This window comes from Neolamprologus brichardi, chromosome 7 (assembly GCF_056152115.1).
Source record: "Neolamprologus brichardi isolate AB-2024 chromosome 7, ASM5615211v1, whole genome shotgun sequence".
Taxonomy (NCBI): domain Eukaryota; kingdom Metazoa; phylum Chordata; class Actinopteri; order Cichliformes; family Cichlidae; genus Neolamprologus; species Neolamprologus brichardi.
Window position 1 is genome coordinate 62,914,074 of NC_142110.1, and position 27,844 is coordinate 62,941,917.

General features: G+C 41.3%; 2 protein-coding genes across 5 annotated transcripts in view; both read right to left on the reverse strand.

Moving 5' to 3' along the window:
* LOC102799267 (Wilms tumor protein homolog) lies at positions 1 to 27,314 on the reverse strand. 4 transcript variants are annotated; one of them, XM_087844087.1, is made up of 9 exons: positions 26,424 to 27,314; positions 23,010 to 23,132; positions 21,785 to 21,887; positions 17,153 to 17,236; positions 7,377 to 7,476; positions 4,880 to 5,024; positions 3,493 to 3,582; positions 3,021 to 3,113; positions 1 to 2,775 (listed from the first exon to the last, which is right to left on the reverse strand). In XM_087844087.1, the coding sequence occupies exons 1-9, from the start codon at positions 26,890 to 26,892 to the stop codon at positions 2,654 to 2,656; spliced, it is 1,329 nt and encodes a 442-aa protein (XP_087700213.1). In that variant the 5' UTR covers positions 26,893 to 27,314; the 3' UTR covers positions 1 to 2,653. The 4 variants fall into 4 exon arrangements, with proteins under 4 accessions (XP_087700213.1, XP_087700212.1, XP_087700211.1 ...); XM_087844086.1 differs by lacking the exon at positions 17,153 to 17,236 and having other exon boundaries at positions 3,030 to 3,113; XM_087844085.1 differs by lacking the exon at positions 17,153 to 17,236.
* Positions 23,079 to 27,844, reverse strand: part of ccdc73 (coiled-coil domain containing 73) — a 70,494-nt gene continuing 65,728 nt past the window's right edge. Inside the window, exon 13 of the mRNA XM_087844082.1 lies at positions 23,079 to 23,132. The gene's annotated coding sequence lies outside the window, so the exon portion shown is untranslated. The remainder of the gene's footprint in view (positions 23,133 to 27,844) is intronic.

The window sequence follows — 27,844 nt, forward strand, 5'->3', positions numbered from 1 at the left end:
TTACTGTATCAAAACAGTCACAAGACATTTAAACAGAGAGAAATTTTCAATCTCACACTTTGAGTACAAAATGTTTCACTGACATTTTCTGTTTTATGACTCCAATATTAATACACTTCAAAGAAAAGAAAGAAAAATATAAACAGTTTCTCGATTCATCCAAAGAGAAGTCTAATATATATCAGTTAATTTACATCTTTCCCCCTATGAAAACAGTTCAGTTCCCATGATGAAGAAGTATTATTTACATCTTGACCATAATGTCTCGGCCACAGAGCCAGTGTGACCCGGCAGACATATTTTAAAGCTCGCAGTGCTGAAAACACTGCCAAAGTCCAGCAATATTTACACACCACAGGGACAAGAGACGACTGAGCTCCAAGAAAAAACAAAAAGTCACATTAATCAACAACAACAACAAAAAAGTTCAGCTTTTTAAATACAGCCGTAAAGTCATGTTTGTGGCAACGAGATATTTTATGCAGACAAGACAAAACACCAAAGGCTTTCACAGAGCGAGTGCTGCAAAGATGCAAGTTATTCTCTTGATTTGATTCTTTCAGATTAAAAGCAGCTTATTGTTAATAGGACGATAAAAAAAATCTCTCTCTCTGCTTTTAATCCGTCCAGTGAAAGCAGGTTTTATATGCAAAATGGTAACATGTGCGCCTTCTTAAAGTAGTTTTGCAAAAGAAATATTTACAACAGCTGAAAAGGCGCTAAGCTGTAGGTTTGTAGGCCGCTGACTATAACCTTTGACCTCACTCTGCAGCATTGAACAGTTAAGATCTGGCGTCCTCTGGAACACATCCTGGGCATGGAAATGTAAAATGAAAGATTTGCATACATTTTTAGAACATTTACACCCAACGTTTGCCTGAAATTATATTTTATGCAGGTGGAAACACGTTTTACTTTCAAACAAAACTATCAGGTGAAGCTTTTTTGTTTTTGTTATCTCTTCTTGGTTCTCCTGAAACACAGAGAATCTATATAAAACTGATTATGTTGTATGTTATTTACTGTCAACAAATCCCATAAAAAACACTATCATCCGGTGAAGCAGGCTGCACTCAAACATTACTCCTCTGTGTCACAATAATTAGGCTACAATAATTAAACATACCAGCATTGCACTGACTAGCATGCGCCATAATTAGCGCCCGTTTGGAGAGAGTGCAACACGGGTTATTTTTTTATGGCTACAGTTTACGAACGTCCCCTAAAGGCGTCACAGCCATGAAGTTACTGAGAACAGCTACAAGGATACACTCGCTGAAGCCGTGTGTGTGTGACTGTGGCAGGTTGGAGCTCCTCCTCCAAACACAGAAGTCATCTGTGACTGGAAACCATAGAAAATAGAGCTATCTTTGTGAGAAGCATTTTAAGACCAACAGTGTGATGAAGGATTTTTATTTTTTGCACTGTTCACACTTTTTCTGAGTCCGAGTTTTAGAGGTATAGTTAGAATTAGGGCAAGGGTTTGGTACTTGACTGTGAAGGCTAAACTTGGAGGTAAGAGGCTTTGGATTAGATTTATGTTAGCCATGTATATGTGGCCCTCCTCTTTAGACACCGAGTGGAGCAGGCAGCAACTTTTAGCTAATATATGAGGCTGAAACATCCAAACAACCTCAACCGTGACACTGTAAATTCTCACAGAAAGCAGCTGTCAAGCTATGCGTAGATCGACATACAGAGATTTCTTTATTTTTTAGTAATTTAATTTCATACACTCGCTACTGAGCCGGATCCTCAGCAGACATCAGTCTGAGAACTACGTATGGCTGTTTGAGAAAAACCTGCTAAAGCTCAGGTGTTTTAGGAAGTTATTCCACCTTAAAGAAAACATACATGGCCAAATGTTGTGAGTTTGGAGCTCAGAGTAACATAGATATATTGCAGAAATGATAATATAGAGAGAGCATGAAAATATGTAGATGTGCTGGTGAAAACAGTGCGTTTGAAGTACTTTGTTTAAGATAAAAAACCTCAGTGGGAAATAACCATTGAGTACTCTCTCTAATGTAGCATCTTACCAGATGACATAGCAGTGTACTAGCTCTGCACGAGGGTGTTTGGGGAGGTCGCTGCGATTTTCACACATTGATGATTTTGTTTTTGGATTTTTTTGCATTTCTTGACAGAAGCAAAAACACATGTCAGTAAAAGAAGATTAGCATTTCCATCAGCAGTGATTTATATAAGAAGCATGGCACTGTTCTGAGACACCTCCCTGTTTCATGCTCACACAGCAGGTTTTAAGAACGAAGATGAGATGCTTAAGTCAGATACAGCATAAAAGGTGAAGCAGTTATCGGTAGGTTGCAAGTGGAGAGCTTAAATGAGAGCGCCAGCTGAATGCGGAAGGTATGAGCTGATCTGAGCTGGCCTTGAGATCAACTGAACTGATGAACTAAGTAATATACAACATCCTGAAACTGCAGTTTCCAAGACTACATCCCCTTTGTCAGAAGTCTCCTTGATTTTAGACAGATTTGCATTTCCCCTCAGAGTGCAGACTGTGATGTGTAGCTCGTAAGATTTAAGTCCTAAATGTCCGATTAAGACTCCCACGGAGGCTTTTTTGTTTTGGGCTAAGCAAAATAGCATGTTAATATTTTAGTCTTGGAAACGGGCTGCAGAGACACACTCAGATGGACAGCTGGAGCTTGGTGAGGTTCCTCTGGTGCATATTGTGGTGTCGTACCAGCTCGTCGCTTCGGGCAAACTTCTTCTGACAGTTAGGCCACCGGCAGTTAAACGGCTTCTCACCTGAGAGAGAGGTGGGTGGAGGACGGTGAGGCAACGACAGGAGGGGGAGAATTAGCACCAGAGGGATTTAAAATCAGGGATTTCTTAGAATATTTTGCTGCTATATCTCTTCATGCATAGTAGCACCAGTCAATTAACATTATTTTTATTTCATAGGAATTAAAATGAACATTTTCAGCTATAATATACATGTATATAAATATTAAATGGATGAAGAAGAAATGAAAAAATAAAAGTTTACGCACTTGTTTTACCTGTATGAGTCCGTGTGTGTGTCTTAAGGTGGTCAGACCGAGAGAACTTTCTCTGACACGTCTCGCATTGGAACGGTTTTACTCCTAAACACATGTACAGTAAGCATGCACACACATTCAGCACGAGTTCACATAAACACATACGGAAAACACACATTCAACATCACGCACACACACACACACACAGAGGGAGATAGAGAAATACAGTAGAGCAAAGGCTTGCAGAGAAGCCATTCCAAAGTTTGGCCAGCATTTAGCAACTTCATCTGAAGTGAGTTCAGTACAGTGCACCAATGAACGCAAAACTTTAAAGACGGCACTGTCTTTAAAAATAAACAAAACAAAAACAAAGCTGTCATGCAAAAAGCAGAGGAGAGCGAGAAGAGAGAGAGAGAGAGAGCAAAAGGCCAGGAAGAAATAAAAAATGAAGTCAGACAGCCCGCGGGAGTAAAACCGGTCAAACCTGTGTGCCTCCTCTGGTGTCTTTTAAGCTGGTCAGAGCGCGAAAATCTGCGGCCACAGTCTGTGAACTCACACTGGTAGGGTTTCTCCCCTGGACAGAGACAAGAAAAAGAACACAGAGGATCAATTTAGACATCCTTTCAACTTATTTTATCACATACTCACAGCTGGTCACGCTTGCAGTGATGGAAAAAAGCAGCATCTGTACAGATGAAACCAACAGGCCAGTTTATCAGCCGTCCACAGAACATTGTGCAGCAGCTTTGAACCTGATTGTTGCAACGTGATCAGTCATGCAGGAACACCAACACTCATATTACCAAAGATCACTTATAAACACATTTTTCAAAAAAATAATACAATCCAATTAAAACGCGTTGCTCAAAATATGGTTTTGCACAGTCGCAGTCACCGTTCAGTCACACTTGCCTGACATGAAAGCACAACAACAATATTTAACCACATAAGCAATTAAACAAACAAGCAAATAAACAACAAAAGAAACCAATAAAAGAGTCAATAACTAGATAAATAAAAAATCAGGATCAGATGAAATTGAGGGAAAAGATTTAAGGAATAAATTTGCTGGTTCTGATCTAACTTTTGACCCGACTACATACAGCATATAAAGATCACCTTGGGCTCTGGGTATTTCCTGAAATCCAACTAAATGAGTAAGTAAGAACACGATTAAAAAAATGTATTAATGGGTAATTAACAAAATAATTATTTAAGCTATAAAATGTGTGTGCAAAGGCAACCACAACGAAAAAACCAAAGCTTTTAAGATTTATATCAGGGTAAGTTGTGGACAACATTTTTTTAATACATTTTCAAACACACTTTGTAAAAATAAATAAATAAATAAATAAATAATAATAATGAATATTGAAGAGATTAATGGTCTCGTTATGGCTGTTTTATTATTTATGATAACAAAAAAAGCATATACTCAGAATAACACTGATCATTTTTAACTAGTGCTATTCTGAGAGTATGCACAGTGACATGTTCTAAAGTTTTAGGTAATTTAGAGATTATATGTAAAATCTGAAGGGCTCACATCTGTTAGTGCATGCGTGTTTGGCTTTGTTTTTGACTTTTGAGTCATTGAAAATAAAATCATCACAGTGAGAGGCAACAGACCCAACTGAAAATCTCTTTCTCTATATTTCACCAAACAGGAAATATTTCCTGGCAAGAGGAGACACGGAAATCAGAGCCAATGGAAACTTCATTTGAAGAAGTTTGTCCTCCTGAAGCTCAAAAAACGTAAGTGAAGTAGAAAGCCTTTATTGAAGTTAACAGCGCTGCTGGGAAATGCATGCAGAGCGGCGATGCTGTCGGCAGTCGTGTGATGAATGTGTCAGCAGAGCGTGCGTCTTCACCTGTGTGTTTGCGGCTGTGCATCTGCAGATGGGAGAGCTTGAAGTAGCGCTTGTTGCATCCTGGGTAGGCGCACATGAACGGGCGCTTCTCGCTGCTTTCTGACCGCACGATGGCTGGAGCGATGCTGGGCACCCGCCGCACGTCCTGCACCCACACACACACACACACACACACACACACACACACTTCTATTTAAAGCTAAACTGCTCAATGCAGAATTAACAAAAACTCTCCCAGGACATCAATAACCGAAGCAATAAAATGTCATTTAGAAAACAGGCAATTAAATCTGTCCTGCATGTAAATGAGTGCATGAGATCTCCATGTTGGGGTTCATTATGATGAAATGGTCATATATTCATTAGATGGGAATTAGCAGTAAAATGACCCCAGGCTGAGTGCAGCCCAAAGGGAGCCGTTAGTCACGCTTTTTAGACCGACCCCCTTACAGTGCCCCCCACTGCATCGCTCACAGCCGGAGGAGAAAACAGGAAAACACACGTGGCCAAAGGGACAAATTCAGTGTTTACATTTATTTACACTACCAGACGTCTTGGCGTTTCATTTCACCTGCTGCTGGTTATTTAATCTACATTGACTACACGCTCTTCATGTTTCCTTTAGCCGTCCGTCTTCTGTTTCCACTTTACACCCCTCCACCTCATTCTTCCCTTTCTCACTTTCTCTTTTCTCCCTCTTTCCCTCCACGCTGCCTCCCGTCTCTCCTCCTCCTCCCCTGTTTGCAGCATCTGCTCTTCATTTCCTCAGCGTTTAGCATAATGACCAGAGATTAAGAGGTCAGCCCTGTTCTAATTAGAACTGTTAACATTAGAGCTGTTAAGAGTCACCTACCGTGCCCATGTGAACATCGAGACAACCACGAGCTGTAAACTGATCAGAATCCACAGCGTGTCGGGCTGACACACAATACAAACTCTTTGCACTGATAGTTTATTATGTGTTAATGTAGGGAGTCCTGATGTGTTTAACATCAGATAAATGCTTTAAAAAATATGTATATGGTTAAACATACAGCACTAAATACATTTGTTCGATGAAATCTGACAGCATTTTATGGTTCTGCACTGAGATGATGAACGTTTAGGATTCTTCTTCATTTTTATTTCGGGTTATAATTTAGGCTCACAACCCTGCATAGCGAGTTACACAGCTAGACAGTTTAAGCTGTCTGTGCAGTGGTTACAGCAATAGCATCATTAACTTTGGTAAACATTTTTGCTGTGGCTCAAAGGAGTAACCTGCTTGCATTGGGTAGGTATTGGTAAATCTTCAGAGGACATGGCTGATTAAAAGGTAAACTGTCAAGAAAAACTTTTATGCAATAGAAGAGCATGAAAAAATACACAAATATCAGCATAAAAAACTATTTTCTTCAAATATTGATAATTAAATATTATTATTCTAGGTGTCTTTCTACCATTTAAGTCATGTATATTACTTAAAAAATCTAAAATGACATATCCGTTTAATTAATTTTGACCACACTGGGCCTCCATAAAATATAACCCAGATCTAAGAAGTAACGTGTTCGCTGAAGGTCTGTTTAGCTGATTTAATGTGAGACCAACAACAACGACTTTGTGAGACTAAAGTGTTATAGTTAGCTGATCAGAGGCTTCAGTTTTTAACACTCTGTGTAATAATGACTGCAGGCCGTGAGGTAATATTAATGAAGAGTGAAATTCCACGGCTGTCATCTGTATTTCCTTTGGCAGTGACTGGGAATTAGTGTAATCCCTGTAATAAAAATATGGAGCAAAGCATCGTTTTGCTGCTCAATCTGTTATCTCACTTTTTAGCAGCTCTTAAATTATACTTTAAAAAGGAACAGGAGTGAGATATTGTTTATTCTTTTGTACCGAGCCAGATCTCAGAGAAGGAAAAGGGACAGAGTGAGTAATGAAGCAGGCCCCAGAAAGAAAGATCTCAAAAAGTCCTGTTGTGGACTAAGAGCAGGTCTGGAGAATCTCCTGCTCCCTGTCCTTTAGAGCAGCTGACAGACAATAATTAAAATCTAATGATTTATTAACATGCTGATCCCTGCATGGAAACTGCATCGTTACCCAGCGTAACCCTGAGTGTGTGTTTCTCCACTGCTAATGGATTTGTGGAAAAAGATTCCTCTTGACTTTTTAAAGTCGCCTTATAAGAGCCCCTGAATGTGTGTGTGTGTGTACGCGCAGGTATTTGTGTGTATGAGTTTGTAAATCTGTGCTCTGCTGCATATCAGTCCTCTTCACGTAGCCTGTTCATTGCATCAGACTCTCCACCACTCATCTTCTTCATTCCACCCATTAGAAAAATACGTTCTGGCTCAATCGTCTGTTTTTGCTCTTCTGTTTATCAAAGTGACCTCAGGTGTTTTTCAGTATCGTCAAGCATGTGGCTACGCTCTGATCTTAACACATGACCTCAGGGTGACCTCTTGACAAAGAGTTAGGCGCATGCAGGAGAAGCAGTAATGTGGGTTCCTACCTGTATTCCCCTGAAGACTCCATGTGTGTGTATGCGGTACTGCGTGCTGCAGCTGTATACCATCGGGGTGCTGGGGTCACTGTCATAACTGGCTGCGTGGCTGCAAACACAGATAGAGAAACAGACCGTTTTATTTAGGGATGCAACGATACCAATTTTTTCAAACCGATACGATACCGATACTTGGATCTGAGTACTTGCCGATACAGAGTACAAAAAAACGATACTTCTACCACACACACACAAATGCAATGAATTGGAAGACAGGTTTTATTATATTCCCTGCCGATAAAAAATAAAATCTTAATAAAAATGACCACGAAAAAATTTCAAGTGAAAAATAAGCACTTCTGTTAAATTATTGCAGAGTCTAAACATTGTAATTTTACAAAATATCACTGAACTATTGGCACTGTCTCGAGCTTTCAGAATAATAAATAAACACTTCTGTTTGGAATAAAATAAATACAAATTAGGTTTGAGAATAAATTAAACTTTTAAATTATTGCAGAGTGTCCATATTGTAAACAAACAAACAAAATAATTATTATAAAATAAATAAGAAATAAAATAATAATTGGCCCCCTAGTGGCCAATCTAAAAAACTACAACAGAAATGACAAGCCACCCTCTGATTAATGAAATAAGTTAGTATCGGTTCATGGTATCGGTTAACTTTTACGAGTATGAGTACACACACATTTTACAGTATCGGCCCCGATACCCGATACCAGTATCGATATCGGTGCATCCCTAGTTTTATTAGCTGCTGCTGTTGTGGTCTCTAAACCCACAACAGCAGCATCACACCTCACCAGACAGTTTCCAAAATGCAAATGCAAGTATATTTGGTGTTTTATTGTCCTCTTTGGGAATAAACACCCATGTCCATGTCATTTACATATGCTTATACATATAACCCTGTTTTCCTGGGGTTTCAGTGCATGGTGTGCTTATTAGCACAAGGATCCAGAAAATCAAAACTTACTGTTCTCAAACAGAGCGGCAGGACAGACAGCGGTTAGTTGCATCCCTGTTGCAAAGGAAGAAAGCTCTGGATTTGGATTTGCTGGTCAAACAAGGACTCTGCAGAGGTGCTGGAGAGGAAGAGCGCTCTTTTTAGCCAAATTTAGATGTAAAGAGTCTTTTTAATGACCGGAGAAGACATCTGACATCTGATAAAGTCGTCTTCCAGTCAATTCAATCAGCTCCCAAGTAGCTAAACTGGCTGGCATTGGTACAGTAAACATACTGGTATATGTGGTGTCCAGCATGGAAGCTGTTTTTTATACAGCCGAGTTCATTTAGAAATGGCGTGATCGCAGAATGACTCAGACTGTGGCACAGAGTCAAGCGGTGTCTTTGTGGTAAATTAATGCCTATCCATCCATCCATCTTCCTCCGCTTTATCCGAGGCCGGGTCGCGGGGGCAGCAGCCTAAGCAAAGAGGCCCAGACCTCCCTCTCCCCAGCCACCTCCTCCAGCTTATCCAGGGGAACACCAAGGCGTTCCCAGGCCAGCTGAGAGATATAATCTCTCCAGCGTGTCCTGGGTCTGCCGTGGGGCCTCCTCCCGGTGGGACATGCCTGGAACACCCCACCCAGGAGGTGCCCAGGGGGCATCCTTGTCAGATGCCCGAACCACCTCAGCTGGCTCCTTTCGATGTGGAGCAGCAGCGGCTCTACTCTGAGCCCCTCCCGGATGGCCGAACTTCTCACCCTATCTCTAAGGGAGAGGCCAGCCACCCTTCGGAGGAAGCTCATTTCCGCCGCTTGTATCCGCGATCTCGTCCTTTCGGTCACTACCCACAGCTCGTGGCCATAGGTGAGGGTAGGGACGTAGATCGACCGGTAAATTGAGAGCTTCGCTTTTACACTCAGCTCCCTCTTCACCACGACGGACCGGTGCAGCGTCTGCATTACTGCAGCTGCAGCCCCAATCCGTCTGTCGATCTCCGGCTCCCTTCTCCCATCACTCGCGAACAAGACCCCGAGATACTTGAACTCCTCCACTTGGGGCAGGACCTCATCCCCGACCTGGAGTGGGCACTCCACCCTTTTCCGGCTGAGAACCGTGGCCTCAGATTTGGAGGTGCTGATCCTCATTCCCGCTGCTTCACACTCGGCTGCGAACCGTTCCAGTGCGAGCTGGAGGCCCTCACCCGATGAAGCCAACAGAACCACATCATCCGCAAAAATCAGAGGTGAGATTCTGAGGCCACCAAAGCGAAAGCCCTCCGCCACTTGGCTGCGCCTAGAAATCCTATCCATAAAAATTATGAACAGAACCGGTGACAAAGGGCAGCCCTGGCGGAGCCCATCACCCACCGGGAACGAGTCCGACTTATTGCCGGCAATGCGAACCAAGCTCTTGCAACGGTTGTATAGGGATCGAATGGCCCGTAGCAATGGGCCAGACACCCCATACTCCCGCAACACCTCCCACAGGACACCCCGAGGGACACGGTCAAATGCCTTCTCCAAGTCCACAAAACACATGTAGACTGGTTGGGCAAACTCCCATGCACCCTCAAGTATCCTCGAGAGGATAAATAGCTGGTCCAGTGTTCCGCGACCAGGACGAAAACCGCATTGTTCCTCCTGTATCCGAGGTTCGACTAGCGGATGAACTCTCCTTTCCAGCACCCTGGCATAGACTTTCCTAGGGAGGCTGAGGAGTGTGATCCCCCTGTAGTTGGAACACACCCTCCGGTCCCCCTTCTTAAAGATGGGGACCACCACCCCGGTCTGCCAGTCCACGGGTACTGCCCCTGATCTCCACGCAACATTGCAGAGGCGTGTCAACCAGGACAGCCCTACAACGTCCAGAGCCTTCAGGAACTCGGGGCGGACCTCATCAACACCAAGGGCTCTGCCACCAAGGAGTTGTTTAACTGCCTCAGTGACCTCGCCTCGAAATTGGCGGGTCATTCCCCTCATCCCCAGACTCTGCTTTCTCCTTGGAAGACGTGTCAGTGGGATTAAGGAGGTCCTCGAAGTATTCCTTCCACCGCCTGACAATTTTCTCAGTCGACGTCAGCAGCGCTCCGCCAGCACTATACACAGTGCAGGTAGAGCACCGCTTTCCCCTCCTGAGACGCCTGACGGTTTGCCAGAATCTCTTCGAGGCAGTCCGAAAGTCTTTTTCCATGGCCTCTCCGAACTCCTCCCACACCTGAGTTTTTGCTTCAGCCACTGCCCGGGCCGCATTCCGCTTGGCCTGTCGATACCTGTCGGCTGCCTCCGGAGTCCCACAGGCTAATCAAGGCCTGTTTTGTCGTCTTATTTTTGTTTTGTCGTCTTCTTCACAAATCTGATTTCTATGTTCCCGGCTTCGTATGCGATTGGCTGAATCCGTCCCGAGACTTCGCTGCGGTGGTTAACCATTCTGAAGGATGAGATCATAGCTTGTTAAAACAGAAGGATAAAAATGCTTCTTCTAGGTCAAAATAAATGACAGCTTTATTTTTTATTATTAATATAATGCTAATATACCGTATAAGCGTAAGGAGCACTATTTCATTACTCCCTAAAAGTTGGCTCCAAAAATCAAGTGTCCACCGTGCTGCGTTATACCGTGCTACTAAATGACGGTAGAAGCTCAAAACCTCTTCAGAGTGAAGTCAGAGAGTCCATTGCCACATAAGATGAATGTGAAGTGTACACACACCAGATTTTAAAAATGCAATAGCACGCAAATCTCTGTGCTGGCTGGTAACATTATTACCCTGTCACTGAGAGCCCATAATACAAAACACAGAGTCCACTGTACTGATGTCACCAGTGGTGATGTATGGGGCTGATTTCCTCGTTTGTGCACACGCCTCTGCTTTTTGTGGAAAATATTTGGCCAAAAACACAAAGTTTTTGCCTCATACAAAATCAGCTGCACTACATGGAAGTGTCACATCTGAAATTATATAATCAAAGAATATTCTTGCAACTAAACTTAACTTAGATGGCAAACACACTTCAGAAAAATGAGCGCATTAACACTCAGTGATTTTATCTAATCTTAAAGTTTTATTGTGAAAATGCTAACTATTTCTCTATAGAGACTATTATTATCATATAAATTAAGATTAACCCATTAACACCTAGCATATCATATTAGATACAAATAGTTTTTGTGAGTTTTTCAGGCTTCTACATCATCAGTGTGTTTTTTCCCCACCAAAAAAATCTAAATAAATTTCACAATATATTTTTAAGTAATAAATTGCAAAAAAAATGCCATATGTAGCAAATATGACACAAATTAAAACACATATGCAAATGAATATCTAGTTTGTTGTTTTAATTGTCAGAATATTCAATAAACACTCGATTTTTTTTTAACAAAGTTGAATTTTCTTGCAGTAATTTCATGGTTCAGGCTTTAAAGGGTTAATATTTTACAGTTGATCAAGGAAAATAATCAAGCAGCTGCTACAGAAACTCTTCCAGTCACGTATTTCACATTGACTTAAAGGGCAGAACAAAACCTGCTCTGTTTGACACAGCTGCCTCTCATATCTTCTTATGATAACACCCAGAGACACAGAAAGCTCTTGTCTATGAAATGTGTTATATTTCAGTCTGTCTAACCAAACGAGGAGGATGGGAGTTTGCATCCTGTGCCGCTGCAGTGGAAAGCGCACACCATACAGCCGAGCGCGTATAAGGTGCTCTTTGTCTGCCTCGATTATCCCAAAGACAGGAAGATAGTCACTGCAACTGAGTTTACATTGCACTGCAAGCTCCTTTGCTGCTCCTTATTCATTCATCTTTATGTCTATGCGATTAGTAATAGTGGGTGATGTACTTTACATAATGAGAGACCCAAGTCAGTCAGTCCTCTGACAACCACCTCGCTGTGAGGCTGGACAGTTGTGGATGTGGCCGCAGACGTTTGTGGCCTATTACATCACACAGACGTAAAACAGAAGGAGATGACATCTGACAATATAAAAGATATAACTGTGTAATGAAGAGTTGTTTGAAAATATGTAGTTCTGTTAAGAACCAGAAAACACTACGAGGTCCTTCAAAAGACAAAATAAGACAAGGCTGTCCGTTAACTTCATCTTGTCAAAGCTGCTGGGATGGTGAATGTACTTACAAGCTATCCTTTGGTGTTGACCCTTGAAGCATCCGGCTAGGGTATCGGTATCATGTGTGTCAAAACCAGAATACCTTCCTAACTGCCACATGTACTTTTTCAGAGCCCAAATCTAAGTAGCAAGGTGAAGCAAAAACAAAATCCGCGAGTTAAAAATGGAGAACAGAATGCAGAACACAAATGTCCTGGTGGGACACAAATCATGGATCACAAACCTGCAACTCGTGCCATCCTGTGTATGCTCATGAGGCAGACTCTGTAGGGACGGTTACTTCTTGGTAGCAAGAATGCCTCAAATATAAGATAAATAAAGGATGTCTCATCTTATATATCTGCAGCTAGAGCAACAAACCACGGATGCTAAAGACCCGTAATGTGTCTAATGAGGAGATGCAGGAGGAATCTGAGAAAACAGCGTTATATTTGCTCAAAAAATCAAGGTTACAGCAAAAAGACTGAAAGCATAGAGAAATAATACTGTAACAAATAAAAGGCATATAAAAAATAGTGTTGTTGCCCTACAGTGTTTCTGCAGAAAAGAGTCAGAAATGGGCAGACTAGCAGTTTTTGGGCTAATGCAATCTCACCAACCGGTAGCTCCAGCTTCATTGTTTGCAGCACATATCTGTGCAAACTTTTCATGTCAGGAAAAAGAAAACAAATGCATTTCTTGAATAAAATACTCACATTTAAGGCAACTTTCAAACAGGTTATATAGTTATAGCAATAGCTGGTAAGAGCTACAACTTCAGGCACAACTAGTCTTTGAAGTTTGAGCTGTGATGAATTTCAGATTGATCACATTATGAACGATGAGTGACGACGTGCTTCCACATTTCCATACGGAGTTGTTAGTGAGTGTCAGAAACTCCTGCAAGGACTCCTGTTTATAATTTCTAATCACTTTGATCCAAAAAAACTGTCGCAAAGTCTAAAGAGGGTCAGCTATTCAAATTCTTCCTCCTTCGTGGTTGTAGGCTGAGCAGACGTTAGTGCACACGCTCATCTGCAGAACCATGAAGGAGGTCTTTCAACACGTGCAACCACTGTGTCGCTCTCAATCAGGTGTGATCTTTCAATCCTGCAGAAAACTTTGAATGCAAAAAACTGAAAACACATCTATGATGGGAACTAATGATTTGCTATGATGTGCTAAAACAATAAAACTAATAATAATACGACACATCAGTGCTTTATGATACTGAGAGAGTGTAATGGCAAATGATCAGAGCTGCTTGAAATACGTGTCCTCATATTTCTACAGAATTTCTCTGGCAGTACTGCAGGTCTTCTCCAGCCTTCACTCTTTCACACTGAGCAAACAGCTGATGTGCACTTTATCGTTTTAGTGTTTAGTTTCCAAATCTAAATAATAGGAAGGGACCAATCTGTACTTCCTGTCTCACCTCAGCTCCCCTACACTTCCACTTCCTCAAATCCTGCTCCTCCCTTTCTTTCTGCTTTCCTTTCTCTTCCTCATCATCCTCATCACTCCTCAACCCTTCCTTTCTCCTGCTGTCCATCACAGATGCCACAAAGTCAGAGACAGCCCTCTGAAACAGTAAAAATCACTCAGCTAGCATGAAGCCACAGGCAAAATGAAATATTTTCTATTTCAAAAGTTTATTTAAGTGAACAAAACCACATTAATACCAGGTTTAAAGAGCCTCGGCCCACCACAAATACACACCCACACTGCTCTCACGAAACAGCAGTACCACACAGTACCACACCTTTATGCATATACAAATCTCTATTACACACACACACATTCATCTGTTAACCAAGATGAATGCCTCTTGGCTCGGAGCAGAAAGCTATTTGTGAGTCGACACAGATGCTGACCAGCAGTAAGTTATGCAGGTCACAGTGACATACAGCACAGCGCATGCTTTTTTAAGATCGTCTGAACAATGCTGACACTTCAGTGATTATTTCTGCGTGGTTTCTAATTGGTGTCTGGCAGACAGGAATATAAGAAGCCGTGGGAAAACGTGATAATACTCGACCCAGGATGAGAACAAAGACAAGAGCTGGCGCCAAAACCCCACTGGTTTTACAACTTTGCAAAAATTATCAGCACGTAAAATTTAGGAGCAAAGACGTCTTTCACTAACAGTATTTCTATTAACTATCTTTTTGGCTGGTAAACCGCACTGAATACACTTCTAAGGCATTCTTAAGTTACACTGCTTTCAAAAACTTAATTTAAATCAATTCAATTTTATTTATATAACACTAAAATCACAACAACAGTTGCTTCAAGGTCTTTGTACTGTAAGTTAAAGACCCTACAATAATAAATTGATCTATATTTATTGTTCCTACATCCTTTTAGGAATTAAAACCCATGTTCGACCTTTAAAGCTATGCTTGTGTTTTGTTTCAAGGTTCTGTAAGATTATTCTCATTTATCAAACACTCAGAGGCTGTAAATTTTATCACAGTGCACTAGCATGAGCGAGTCAAAAAAACAGAGCAGTTGCAATAAAAAGTGCCCATTACAGTATGCTGAGCATGGCTGTCAGTGAAGCAAACTAACAAATGGTGGAATGGCTTTAAACAGACATGTGCCTAAACATATGTGTGTAACCACCTGAAACAGATCTAACCTGTAAACAACAATCAGCCAACAATCATCTTCTCCAAATATCCATCCTTTCTCTTCTGCTTATCAGGGTCGCGGGGTGGGGGGGGGTAACATCTGTATTAATGTCAAGGCAACAATGCTTTTGAATATTTTGATCTGCAACACAGACAACCCCCACTGAAAAAGAGCACCAGTCTGAAGTACAGTGATCAGATCAATGGTTGCTGAGTTAGGCAAAGAACAGACGGCGATCATTTGACTAATAAGTGATATGAGATGATCAATGTTGCTCAGCTTTAATGCTGTGGCTGATCAATGGTTTAAATGAATGTTCTTACCTACTCAGTAGTAGATGCACTTCCATTTGGAACAATACTTCTAGTGCTATAAATTATAGTTAGGGATGGGTACCGGTATCCGGTGCCATGATGGCACCGGTTCTGACATAAACGGTAGTAACCAGACCGAAAAGCAGCGCACATTTCGGTGCTTTTTTTTCCTGAGCTGTCATACACTTTAGATTCTAGCCCATCATTTTATGTTTCCGGGGATAGTAGGCGGGTCCAGGTACGTACGTTCTTTTAGAGCAGAGCTACAGATTAAAAATGCCCAAAGCAAAGCGGTCAAAAGTCTGGCTGTACTTCACAGCAAAAGATGCAAACTCAGCAGCCTGCAACAAGTGCTTTAAGGTGATACTGTGATACTGTCAAAGGAGGTAACACCTCAAATCCGATGAAACACCTGGCGACGCATAGCATTCTTTTTTAAAGCCGAGAAATGCACCGTATTTGATAGCTTTCTGCGAGACCTCACACCGAGCACATCTACTGTGGGTGTGGTGCCTGTTATCGGACCCGGAGTTAGCAACATCCCCCAAAAACCTGAAGAGGAGAGTCCTGGCCCCTAGCCCTGCCAGTGTAGCAGAAATGATGACGGATGATGATGCAGCAGCAGCCGTTCTTCTCTGCGTGAGTCGCTTAATGTTGTTCGTGTGTAATTTACGTTGAGTAGGCTAACCACGTTATTACATTAATGCATGTAAGGTGAACTAGCAAACATCATCATAGCTACATGCGGCTGTCTTCTTGTTTAATGGCAGATACTCTCTTCACCCTGGCCAAAAAGGCTAAAATGACCAAAGAAAAAGTGGAAAACAGTTAAGCATGAGAGGTTTTTGGACAAAGTTTGTGTTTTTTCCATTGATTAAGCACTGCTTCCAGCCAAGAGTGATACCATATATGCCCTATAGCTGCAGAAAAGGCTAACATTGTTATCTTTTTACAAAAGAAAAACAGCTGAACATGAGAGGTTTTTGGACCAATTTTGTGTTCTCCATTCTTTAAGCACCGGTTTGAGCACCGTTTCAAAAGTACCGGTTTGGCACCGGTATCGGATAAAACCTAAACGATACTCATCCCTAATTATAGTATAGCAAAAAGTAACTATTCCTGCTATTTATATTAATAACAACAAAGGCAAAGCCCTGACAGAAGCACGTCTTGCCATTCTGCTGTCATACTGGTAAAACCTCCGGGCACTGGGACCTGACAGCAGCATGAACAGAATCACCAGTTAAATTTGAAAACTGCTTAAAAATTTGATAGCAAATCCTATTTAATGGCACATCTCGCTTTTATAATGTCTCTGGTAACAGGAAGAATAGATGTAGCATTTGAATTAAGTAAGGCTGGTGTATGGTGTAGGAACTTGTGCTATTTAGACAAACGTCCTACAAAACTGGCGTCCTTCTAAATCACAGAGAAAGTGGTTGCTGGGTTGTTTACATGCTAAGATAACACAAATGAGCACATGTGTTTGAACCCAGTGTCTTGCCGTCCATGCAGCAGTACCTCGAACCTTAAACACCAAACTGAAGCGTGTGTTTTACCGGCTTGTTCCACCTCTACATCACAGCGACGCAGCAGGTGGGAAAGACTAAAGATGTTCTTTCAGCACTGAAAACTGCCGCTGCTGTTCCAAAAATAATGAGTCTGCTCACTCTTCCCTTCACATGACCCCACTGTCCTATTCAGCCCAAACCTGACAGACTCCTGCTGCTTAAAGAGAGCGATGGATGAGTTCCTACCTCTTTATGGTGGATGCCAGTGTATTGACAGGGTTCCATGCCACACACTCCAACTGAGAGGTCATTTGATATAAATTTTCACCGCTGTGGAGGAAAGACAAAATGTAGAAGAAAAGCTCATGAGCTGTGCAGTGGACTGTCAAGCACCAGGACACGGTTGGGTGTATGTGTGTGTATTCACTCGCTTTTGTCGTCCGCTGTGGAAGCACGCTAATGAAAAATGCCAACACACACAAACACCCACACAGTCACAGGTGGAGCTGAGATTAAAAAATGTTCCTCGGACACCAAGAGAGCCAAATTATCTCATTGCGGCCATCTTTCATTAAACACGGCAGACTCGAGAATCATTATTCAGAGCTGCCATGAGTTTAAATACCTCACGTGCACACACGCACACACACACAATGGATTTATAGCTCTCACCCCTAACACCACAGTCCCTCTATTACACCACCTGCAGGCACATAGCAGTGTGGATGGGGTAGATGTGGTGCCTGGTACCCTGCTCGTTACACAGCTATTATTTTACAGTACAACAGGGGCACGCGGCCAGCTGGGCCAAATGGTATATCTGCTGAAATACTGCTGGGATGGAGGCTCAGCGCAAGATTTAAAGCAGCTATCCATGACATTTTCAAATAAATATGTGTCTGTTTTTCTTCTCTCACTGGATCCATTGCTGACCATCTATTTTATGACCATTATCAGTCCCCTCCCCCTTTTTTTGGTGGTGCCGTAACACCCAGCGTGTGTTACAGCAGGTGTTTCCTGGAAAAACCCTCCACTTCACAGTTAACCTACAAAAGAATTGATCTTTTCTTCAGAATAAACAAACAGAGAAGTGCCATATGCCACAGAGGATCAAAAACAGCACAATTACCAAATATCTATGATTTTGATAATAACTATGTAGGCAGGCTTTTTGGATAGGGATGTACCAATCCAACTTTTTCCCACTTCCGACACAATACAGACACTTTGGCTGATTTGTCTGCCAAAGGCTAAAATAATAAACCGAAGTGACTGGGAATCTGCGTTTTATGTTGAAAAGTAGAAAACAAATACATCCAAGAAGATAAAATGATCTGAAGCGGTAAAATAATAAATGTGATCGCAGTTTGAACAACATCTCAGTGAAGTGGATGTCAGTGAAACTCAGCATGAAGCACTCAACAAAACATCCACTCATGCTGTCTTCGCAACAATGGCAGTAATGCATAATCAAGCCTCTTTAACCATCATAACTAATAGTCAAACTTGGACAATAAAAACCTAACAGCAACTTTAAAAGCATCCATTCATCCCACTAATAATCATAATCATATCGGCTTATCAGTGCAACAAAGTCTGCCTAATGAGACATTGTATTGCAAAAAGCTACACAGATACAAATTGCCGTAAACATTTAAGTAACGAGTGCAAAAAGAGCTTGTATTTCAAAGGTGTCAGAAGGAGGGGATTTCCAGACATATCTGAAAATGGTGCAGACAAACTGAATCGTGCTTCAGTGAGATGAAAAAACAAAATCTGCCTGAGCAAACCGAATAACTGAATATGCAAAGAGTGGCCCACTACCACCCACTCCACATGCACTGACTCCATGTGAGAAGTCAAATGACTCCTGAGGACACAAAAGTTTGCGATTCTATGCAAATTGCCAAATTTCCTGTAAGTCCAAGAGGAGCCTGAGCATTTGTTTGCAGCTCAAAGATTACAGCAACTGTTCCGAACATGGTGTGCGATTTCATACACCTCGTACTCTTTTTTACTTTGATAAAAACCAGAGTGCCCCCCCCTGTCTGCATGCATTAATAAGGCCCGTGTTTTTATTTCATGTTGTTCCAGCAGCCTGCAGAGTAAATACAGGCCTGTTGGTACCAGGCTGTGAGATTAGACCACTGACTCATATGAGCCTTCCCAGCTATGAGAGCGCGTTCGAGTGGATATCAGTTATGTTTATGATTAAGACGTCCCTCACAGGGAGATTCTGAGGACAGCCTATGACCATACGTCTCTCTCTCTCACACACTGACACACACAGAAAACTTTCCCTGCTGTTATATTCACAGAGAATTTATTACGTTGGTCCATCGATGGCGAACACTGAAGCAATGGCATGTGAAGAATGTTATATTTAGAAATCAGAACAAGAAACACTTTAGCGAGCGCACAGCCAGGAGACATACCTACTAAAAATGGTTCTTGTATTAACCTCAGAGGAAGCTTATTGCCGCTAGTTTTTAAATGCATCTGTAAAAGAGCTGCACAGGTAGCTCTCTGTGGTGAAGGCTTTTCTCCTGAAGTGGAATATTTACATTAACATCCGTTTTTTTTCCTGTACTTATCCGACTTACAATAATTGCAGTAAATTATCAAGTACAAAATGGGCACAATGGCTACATTTTTAAGAAACTGGGCAATATTTTTATTTCTGGAATGTGGGTGGAGTGAGGGAGTAAAGGATGGGATTAAAGGTTAAGTCTGGGTGTGGCTGAAGGTGAAATACTTGTTGGTGGAGGAGCACACTCACATGTGTCTATGTGTACATGCAGAAAATTGCATACTTGGTATGTAAAAACATGCCAAATAGAGTATTGATATTGGACAATTTATAATCTTAGAATTCAGATGTTTTCAGTCCCATTGCCACAGCTGTATAAAATCAAACACCTGGCCACGCAGTCAGCCAAACAACTGTAAACTCTAAAGAGCTCACTGAATTCAAGTGTGGTACTGAAATAGGAAGTGAGCGTAGCAGCAAGTCAGTTTATGAAGTTCCTTCCCCCTAAATATTATAAGTATTACTGCAAAGTGAAGTGTTTAGCGACCACGGGAACAGCAGTCAGCGTTACAGGGTGCGGTCACCGAGCGCTGAGGTGCTCACACCTCCTCTGGCATTGGCATCAGTACAAACACTGCGCACCAGGAGCTTCATGGCAGCAGCCACAGTAAAGTGTAGGTGGCCCAGTGTTTTTACCCATATAGTTGAAGACAAGGTCTCTAAACTCAGAATGTGCTCATGCTTTATCACGACATGTTGGCAGCACGTTTCTCATTTTCCATCTTCACCACTATAACCAAGATGATCATGGAAGAGCTTGATTTTTTCCCCAGCTGTTAAGTTTCTTATTTTCTGTCTTTGCTTGGAACATAAGAGCATGTTTCAACCTATATTCACTTAGACTGAACTTAGTCAGGAGAAGCTACAGAACATTATTACTGACACACATAAATAACAGGGGGGGGGGGGAGCTTTTTTTCTCTTGGTACTTTTGTCAAATTGATTATGGGTGTGACCACAGTCACCATGGATATCACAAATACAAAACTTCCAAGTCAAACTACAGTGTGCTGAGACCTGTCAGGGTCCCACAAGGAACTACTGGGTAAAAAAGTCACTGCACCAGTCATGTTTTAGATGTCACACTGGACAGCTCATCTAATCTAAAGTGAAAAGTCCCAGAACAGTTTCTGACTATCTAACTGTTGGCTCTTTATGAACCCTGTCACACTTGCAGCGAGTCTTGAGCACTGTTGCTAAAAAGTCCTTTAATTAAATGCTGGAAAGCCCACTAGGACAGCAAAGAAAGAAGGTAAACTGCCCATCATGACAAGAAAACAGGCTTATAGCTTCGGTTCGTCTCAGCGGCTTGTTGAGTGGAAATATTTCTAGTGTTCCAGTCATTCATCTACTGCAGCAAATCACTGCTTTTGGAAAATGGCTTAATGTGATTTAACCTTATGCGAAGCAGTCTGCTGTCAGTGAAGACATTTCCTTTATTTTCTTCATTTTCGTTTTCATTGGATGGAAACAAACAGTTTTAACTTAAATGTAAGCGCTGTATCAACACGAGCTGATTCATATCGTAAAGATTAATGTGGATCACTCTGCAAGTCATTATAAAAGCACAAAGCCCTGCGCTGTTTGAATCAAAAACTCCCGGTAATGTTGCAAAATGATGTCAGAACAGTCGCAAGTTTAGAACCAGAGGATCTTACGAAAGACTCAGTGTGGAAGAAGCTCAGCCTTTTCGCGTCTTGCCACAATGTAACTGCGCTTGATGACGAATTCTGCTTGGACGTCATCTGTCCTTCAGAGGAAACACCAGAGTGTCTCACAGCAATTAAAACCCCAGAAAGGTAGACAGTAAATCACTGACAATTATCCTCACAGAATAAACATAAAGGACTTTCTTTATTTTAAATAATCAGTAAATCAGCCCATGCTTTTCCTTCTGAACGTCCTAACACCGTTACTTGATATCGTTCAGTTGCATTAAAAGGGGACTAATCACGACGATACATACACTGAGGATTTTCACATCACTTGGGGAATACTTAAATACTCTGATGGGTGCACAAAAACCGAAACAACCAAGAAGCTGCTAAAGGAAGCAGAACAAAAGCAAAGAAGGAAACTGCAATGGCAGGCAGACCTGTCCTGAAGGTGAACATCCTGTTAAGAACTGCATCCTGCTACCTTTCACTGAATTTAGTGCAACACAAAAACAATCAACAATGGCTTCTGAAGTATTTCCAGATTTAATTGCTGCTGATAGTTTGGTGTAAAAATAGATTTGATGATTTTGGTGGGTGCGCAGTGCAGTGCGTGAGGCATGTGAGTGTTACCTGTTGTAAGGGTTCCTCAGAAGCAGAGCCTGGCTGCTCGCACAGCTATCTGAAGGTGTGTGACACCCATAGACAGGAGGAGGTACAGGATACTGCTGCTCACCTATAATGCCCACACAGACACACAATACAGTATATAATGTGGGTAGTTATACATTAAAAAAATGTGGCTTTTGCAACAACAAAAAAGACATAATGTGAAGGTTACATTCCTCAGCAGTGTTTCTTTTGTGGTCTCTCTTTTCCCTCAGATTTCTTCAAAAGTTAAGATCTTTCTCTCTCCGTCAACGGCTCCCTTGACATTTCTGAAAAATCCCTCTCTCTACTCTAATTCCCGGCGTAATCTTTGCTGTAAAAATCATCGAAAATTTACAGCTCCGGGTCCACAAAACACCCCTATTTAAATATTTACAAATACCACACAGAGGGGAGGGATTAAAGACAGAAGTGGGTGGATGAAAGGGGTTTGTCAGTCAGGATGTGGCTGATTTATACCTCCGACATGCAAGGTCAGGGCCGAGGGACCAGAATAGGGGACAAGACACTCCCTAGGTGAGGGCCTTTGGGCTGCCATACACACAGCTGTGCACTCACACAGAATTAAAACGCACTGAAATGTCTATTTTTGTTCCAACTGGCAGAGACTCTGATGCATTGTTGTTTTGAGAAAGATGAAAAAAATAATGCATTTTTGGATCTGCACAAATGTTATCTGAGCAGTAGAGAAAGATACGTGAAGCATCACATTTAAATGAATGAACTATAGCGTGAGTTGAGTTGTCCTACAAAGGCAAAAGACCTGCAGCAACTATGTAACTATGTGTTTTGGTATAAGCGTGCAACAAAACTATTTGTAAAAATTATAATTGTGTATTAATAAAAAAAAACAGCAAGTGTAACAACTATGAGTCATTTAAATTTTCCCTTGCAATTCCCTGCAAATGGAGAGATATATGTGTGTGTGTGTATATATATATAAGTCTGTTTATTTCAGAAGACTAAAAGACACCAAAACAAACAAAAAAAAATGTTTACCATTTGAGCACATATATTAATATGGGGGGGGCGGGGGTTAGAAAACCTAAAAGGTTTTTTAAATATTTTAACTATAAATAGAATAAAATTAACTTACTTAAGCAAAACAAAAAATTTTGATAAATGAATCTCAGGAAGAAAACTGTTTACATGCTGAGACATTTATCAGGAGAGCCACACTCGCACGTACCCATCGTGTTCTGCTGAGTTAAAGCGTCCTCGTGTTTGAAGGAGTGGTTGGAGAACTGCGAGCTGTGGTGTGTAGGAGTGTGACCGTAATTACCGGCTCCGTCGAATGCAACTGCGCTGTAACCTGCGACACAGAAAGAAAAATAAATACATAAAAACAGGCGGAAATCCATAACAGTGAAACACGATGACATGAAACTAAACACAACAGCATAGCTGCATTTGTGAATCTGGTAATAAAGGTAAAGTAAAGAACAAACAACTTATAATAAACTCATAAGAATATCACAACAAGGCCTTCATTACTGATTAAACACAAGAATTTTCTATATTTAAAAAATTATTTTTCTTGTTATTGCGATGAAGAAATAAGATTAATAAAACAATCCTCATAAATGACCATTTCAGCATATATCCTGCTACAAGCAAAATGAATATAGACTAAAAAAATCACTGAACGAAACGATGGTCATACATGATGCTCATTTTCATGAACATCAACGCTGATGCTTTTATTATTGACAGTCTTGCAGCACAGATCACTAAAAGAGGAAAAGATCAGGGTAACGTTTATGATGAAGACCATCAAAGTCAGCCAAAGTCATGAAATGTGAAGCACCGGGCAGAGATGTTCACGCATCAGTGTGAGGCGAGAGAAAAGTTTGCTTTGCACACATACGTTAAAAAGCAGTACAGACTCATTGCAATCATCCTACTTTGAGATTTTGAGAATCAGTAATATAATTATGTCAATTATTATTTACTTATTTTTTCCACTTTTTAGGACGTTGCAGGCCAGACTATGATCTAGAGGACCAGCTCGGGCACTTGGGTTGTATTTATGTATTTTCTCTGCTTTAAAAGATGAAAATAAATCACTCAAGTTATGATAAAACCAGTGAAAAAAGGAGGTGAAGAAGATTTATGGGTTTTTCTTTGTTTCTACACATAAAACAAGAGACATGTTAAATGTTACACCTTAAGCTTTTATAAAGTTACAGAAAATTTGAATTAGCCTCATTTATGACTTTATTCTGCATTCGATTCTTTACTCTAAGCAGCCTTAATCTTATTTTCACCCACTGGCATAATATCCACACAGTTAAACTGCGAGTTCAGCTTTGAATAAATTTAGTTTTATTAAAAAAAAAACAAAGAAACACTCAAACACACCCACTTCTGTTGAGAGAGATCCGTGCCCGACACCCCAGACTAGACCTGACTCATGACTTAGACTGGCCTAAAGGGCACGACACACTCCCATAAATCACCCATGCACGCACGCACACACACATTATCTCTCACATGCACGCCTCATTAATTAAAATACAGCACTTTCACCGACTTTACCCTGTAAATCGGTGCTTGAGAGGAGAGGCGGAGGGGGACGAGAAAAAAACTCATTAAACATCTCCATTCGTCTTCTTCCCTGTCTGAGTTTTCTCTCTCTGCATATGTTTGAGCGTGTGTGTGTTCATCCATGTATTGGGACATTTTTGTTGCCTCCTTGAAGTCTAGCACTGAGGTGAGAAGAGATGAGGTCAGCTGGAAAACTCTGGAAATACCCCATATTATCTTCTTCTTTTTTAATACTCAGAGTTGTAAATAAATCTTTAAATGGACGATTGTGGAAATCAGCTTTACATATTAGGTGATCGTCAGTATGTATTTATGTGTTAGCTAAACGTTAAATATATGGCAATAAGTACAGTAAAAGTTGTGCTGTAAAGTTGAAGTGTTTTGCTAAAATTTCTTTTACTTTTTGTTTGTTTTGTCGTTCAAATCACAGAAAAACGTCAGAACGTGACAGAAAAACAGAAAAGCGGTGTGTGTGAGTGTGTGTGATGGTCCCTGTGTGACCCCACTGTGCTATCACGCTCTACTGTGTGACCCGAGTCCTGCTGTTGGTTTGTTTGTCTGTGCTCGTCCAGCCACAGCGGGGAGCAGATAAAAACAGGTTAGAGGTCGGCTTGGCGCTTTGATTGCTGTGTTATTCCTAAACGATCTGCTTGATAAGCATGTTATTACTAATTAATCAGTTGGGTAATCACTAACAGATGAATCTTTCTGCCTGAAATGAACATTTACAAAAACAAAAGTTTAGGGTGTGATACTCAGAAAGTATGAATCCCACTGTTGACTTTGGACACGCTTGAGCTCATTGTTAATTACTGAACTCTAGTCTGGTTAAAATGACGGATTTTACTGGTTAAATGAGATGATGCACAAAGCGTGGTTCAGGTGAACATGATTCACAGAAAAATTCACAGAAAAAAATGAAACTTTATATAATTTACATGCGAATATGAAAATAATAATGGAAAAATGTTTAAAGATGTTAACAGAAAAGTGTTTTTGTTCTCCGAATAAAACACAAATTGAAATGAAATCTAAACAAACACGACTAAGCTGAGATGTGAAAAACCCTCGACTCCAATGGCAGAAATTACGAATTCAAATTTAATTATAAGTGGATCATGCTGATGCACGTTGCTGCAGTCGTGCATTTATTACATATTAAGCAGATGTTTAAAGAATTATAAATTACAATTGCCAAATCTTTGACATTTTTAGAGCAAAATAATGTTGTGCTTGACAATCAGATTTTGTAAATGAATTAAAACGTTTCAGACAAAATTTTATTTACCTTAAAAAGTATGAAACGGTAATTTTATATAAAATTTTCATATGAAGCACTGCACCTGGAATTATGATATTTTTAGAGCTATATTATGAGTAACACAGGACATATTATTTTATATAAAAAGTAAACCTTCCAAAAATTAATTTATAAGGGCGTCAGACACAAAAGAAAAGAATAATCATAATTACTGTAACCCTATTTAAAAAATTCAGCGATTAAAAGCAAGATCAGCAAAAGATCCGAAGAAGTTCATGGATGTGATGTTTTAATGGGCCGTTTGCACAGGACACACATCTGTGGTTTAAACGTTAATGCCTACAGCTCGAATGCTTTTAACGCCACCTTTTCAGAAACAAACAGGAGTCTTGTGTAAGAGTACTAGCTGGATCGCCTTTCTACAACTTGTGTGCGCTTTTAAGAAGATGTCAGTGTTTGTATTGTGCTTGGTCGTATCAGGCCGAGCCAAGATCTCGAGCCAGAGAAGGAACACGTCAGCTGGTTTAAACCACATGAAATCATTTTTGGTGATGTTTGTGAACTTCAGATGCATATACAGGAGGTAAAATTTGTAAAAGAAAATGTGGTAAGTTATAGAAAAGTGACCTTCACCTTCTGATGCAGAAAGTAGAAAAGATTTATGTTGAATTGAATGATAAAAAAATCAAAATCAATAAAAAATCAAGACTTCAAGCTGCATCTGTCAAAAGTTCTTGTGAAAGAAGAATTGACTGTTAAATTGGTGATGTTCTAACACCCAGACTCATACCCTACCTGTCTGGTTGCGGGCCGCCTGCTGCGTGTCCATGCAGTTGGTCAGGTATGGCGGATTGCTGAACATCCTGCTGGGGGGCTGGTGGTGGTGCGGGGCGGCCACGGGTGGCGGTTGGCTCGGGGCCGTCGGAGGAGGTGGTGCCCCGAACGCCGCACCGTACCTGCAGGCCCCAGTCCCCGTGAACTGCCCCGAGAAGTGGACGGTAAAAGCACTGAGGCAATGGGGATCTGCATCGTGGTGGTGGGGGTCACCAGCGGCCCCCCAGCTAGGCTCCTGTTTGATGAAGGAGTGCGCCCCCAGGGAAGAGTGGGGAGCAGCCAGAGAGGTGTAAGGGGAGGGGGCGGTGTGGAAGTCCAGGACGGGAGCCCACTGAGGGGCCGTGCTGACGGGAAGGGCCGGGCAGCCAGGGCTGGGGCCCGCCGGGACCGGGGGCAGCAGGGAGTTTAGGTCGCGTACATCTGAACCCATCGCGGTCCAGGGGAGAGAACTGGGATAAAGGAAGGCTATTTTTAAATTCGATCCGTCTCCCTGTGTCCACCTTCTTAATCCTCTGGAGTCTTTCAGTCACTTTAAGGAGTACGTCTTCTTTTTCTCAGCTCTTCTCTGAATCAGTCGTCTACGACACCACACACAGGCGCTCTGGAAACTCATCAAGTCTGACAGAAGTACAGAAGTTCATGGCGACACAGCAAAGTCTCTGCAGCCAAGTTTCTCAGCAAAAGAAGAAGAAAAAAGAAGAAAAAAAACAACAGACAGATTGATCAGTGGTGATCTTCAGTTTTCGTCCACAACAGCAGTAAACGAGTTTTGGCTCGGAGAGATGGGGTCCATTCAAGAAGGAGCTCAGAGCTTTCTCTGTGAATGGAGAAAGAGGAGTGAGGAGGAGTGAGGAGGAGTAGCCCTCTTTTCCCTCCACTCTCTGAGCTTGTGCATGTGTCTGTGTGTGTGAGAGGAGGGTGGAGGGGGTGGAGTCAGGAGGTGATGAGGGAAAGCACCCTCTGACTTCATTCATCTACTGAACAATGATGCAAACAAATAAAGCCAAACTTTGACCTCAGTCACACAAAAATAAAATTTTAACCACGTGTTTTTCCTGTATTTAAAAAATCTGGGAACAAAAATCTTCAACAAGCATAATTTTCTAACTATTTGTTGAAAGACAATAGTCCAAACCATAAGTCTATTTTATTGCTGACAAGCCGATACAGTAGCTATTTTGAATGCATTTAATCAAGCAGCATTAAAATGCATTTTATTCTGAAGACGACTTAAATATTTCGCAAAGAATAAACTCACCTGTGACAAAGGAGGCCCGGAGTCCGCTTTAAATAGAAACGAATCAACCCTCCTCCTCCAGACTGAAAATAAATGCAGCATTTTACACGGATTAAAATTATTAGACAATATTAAATTATTATAA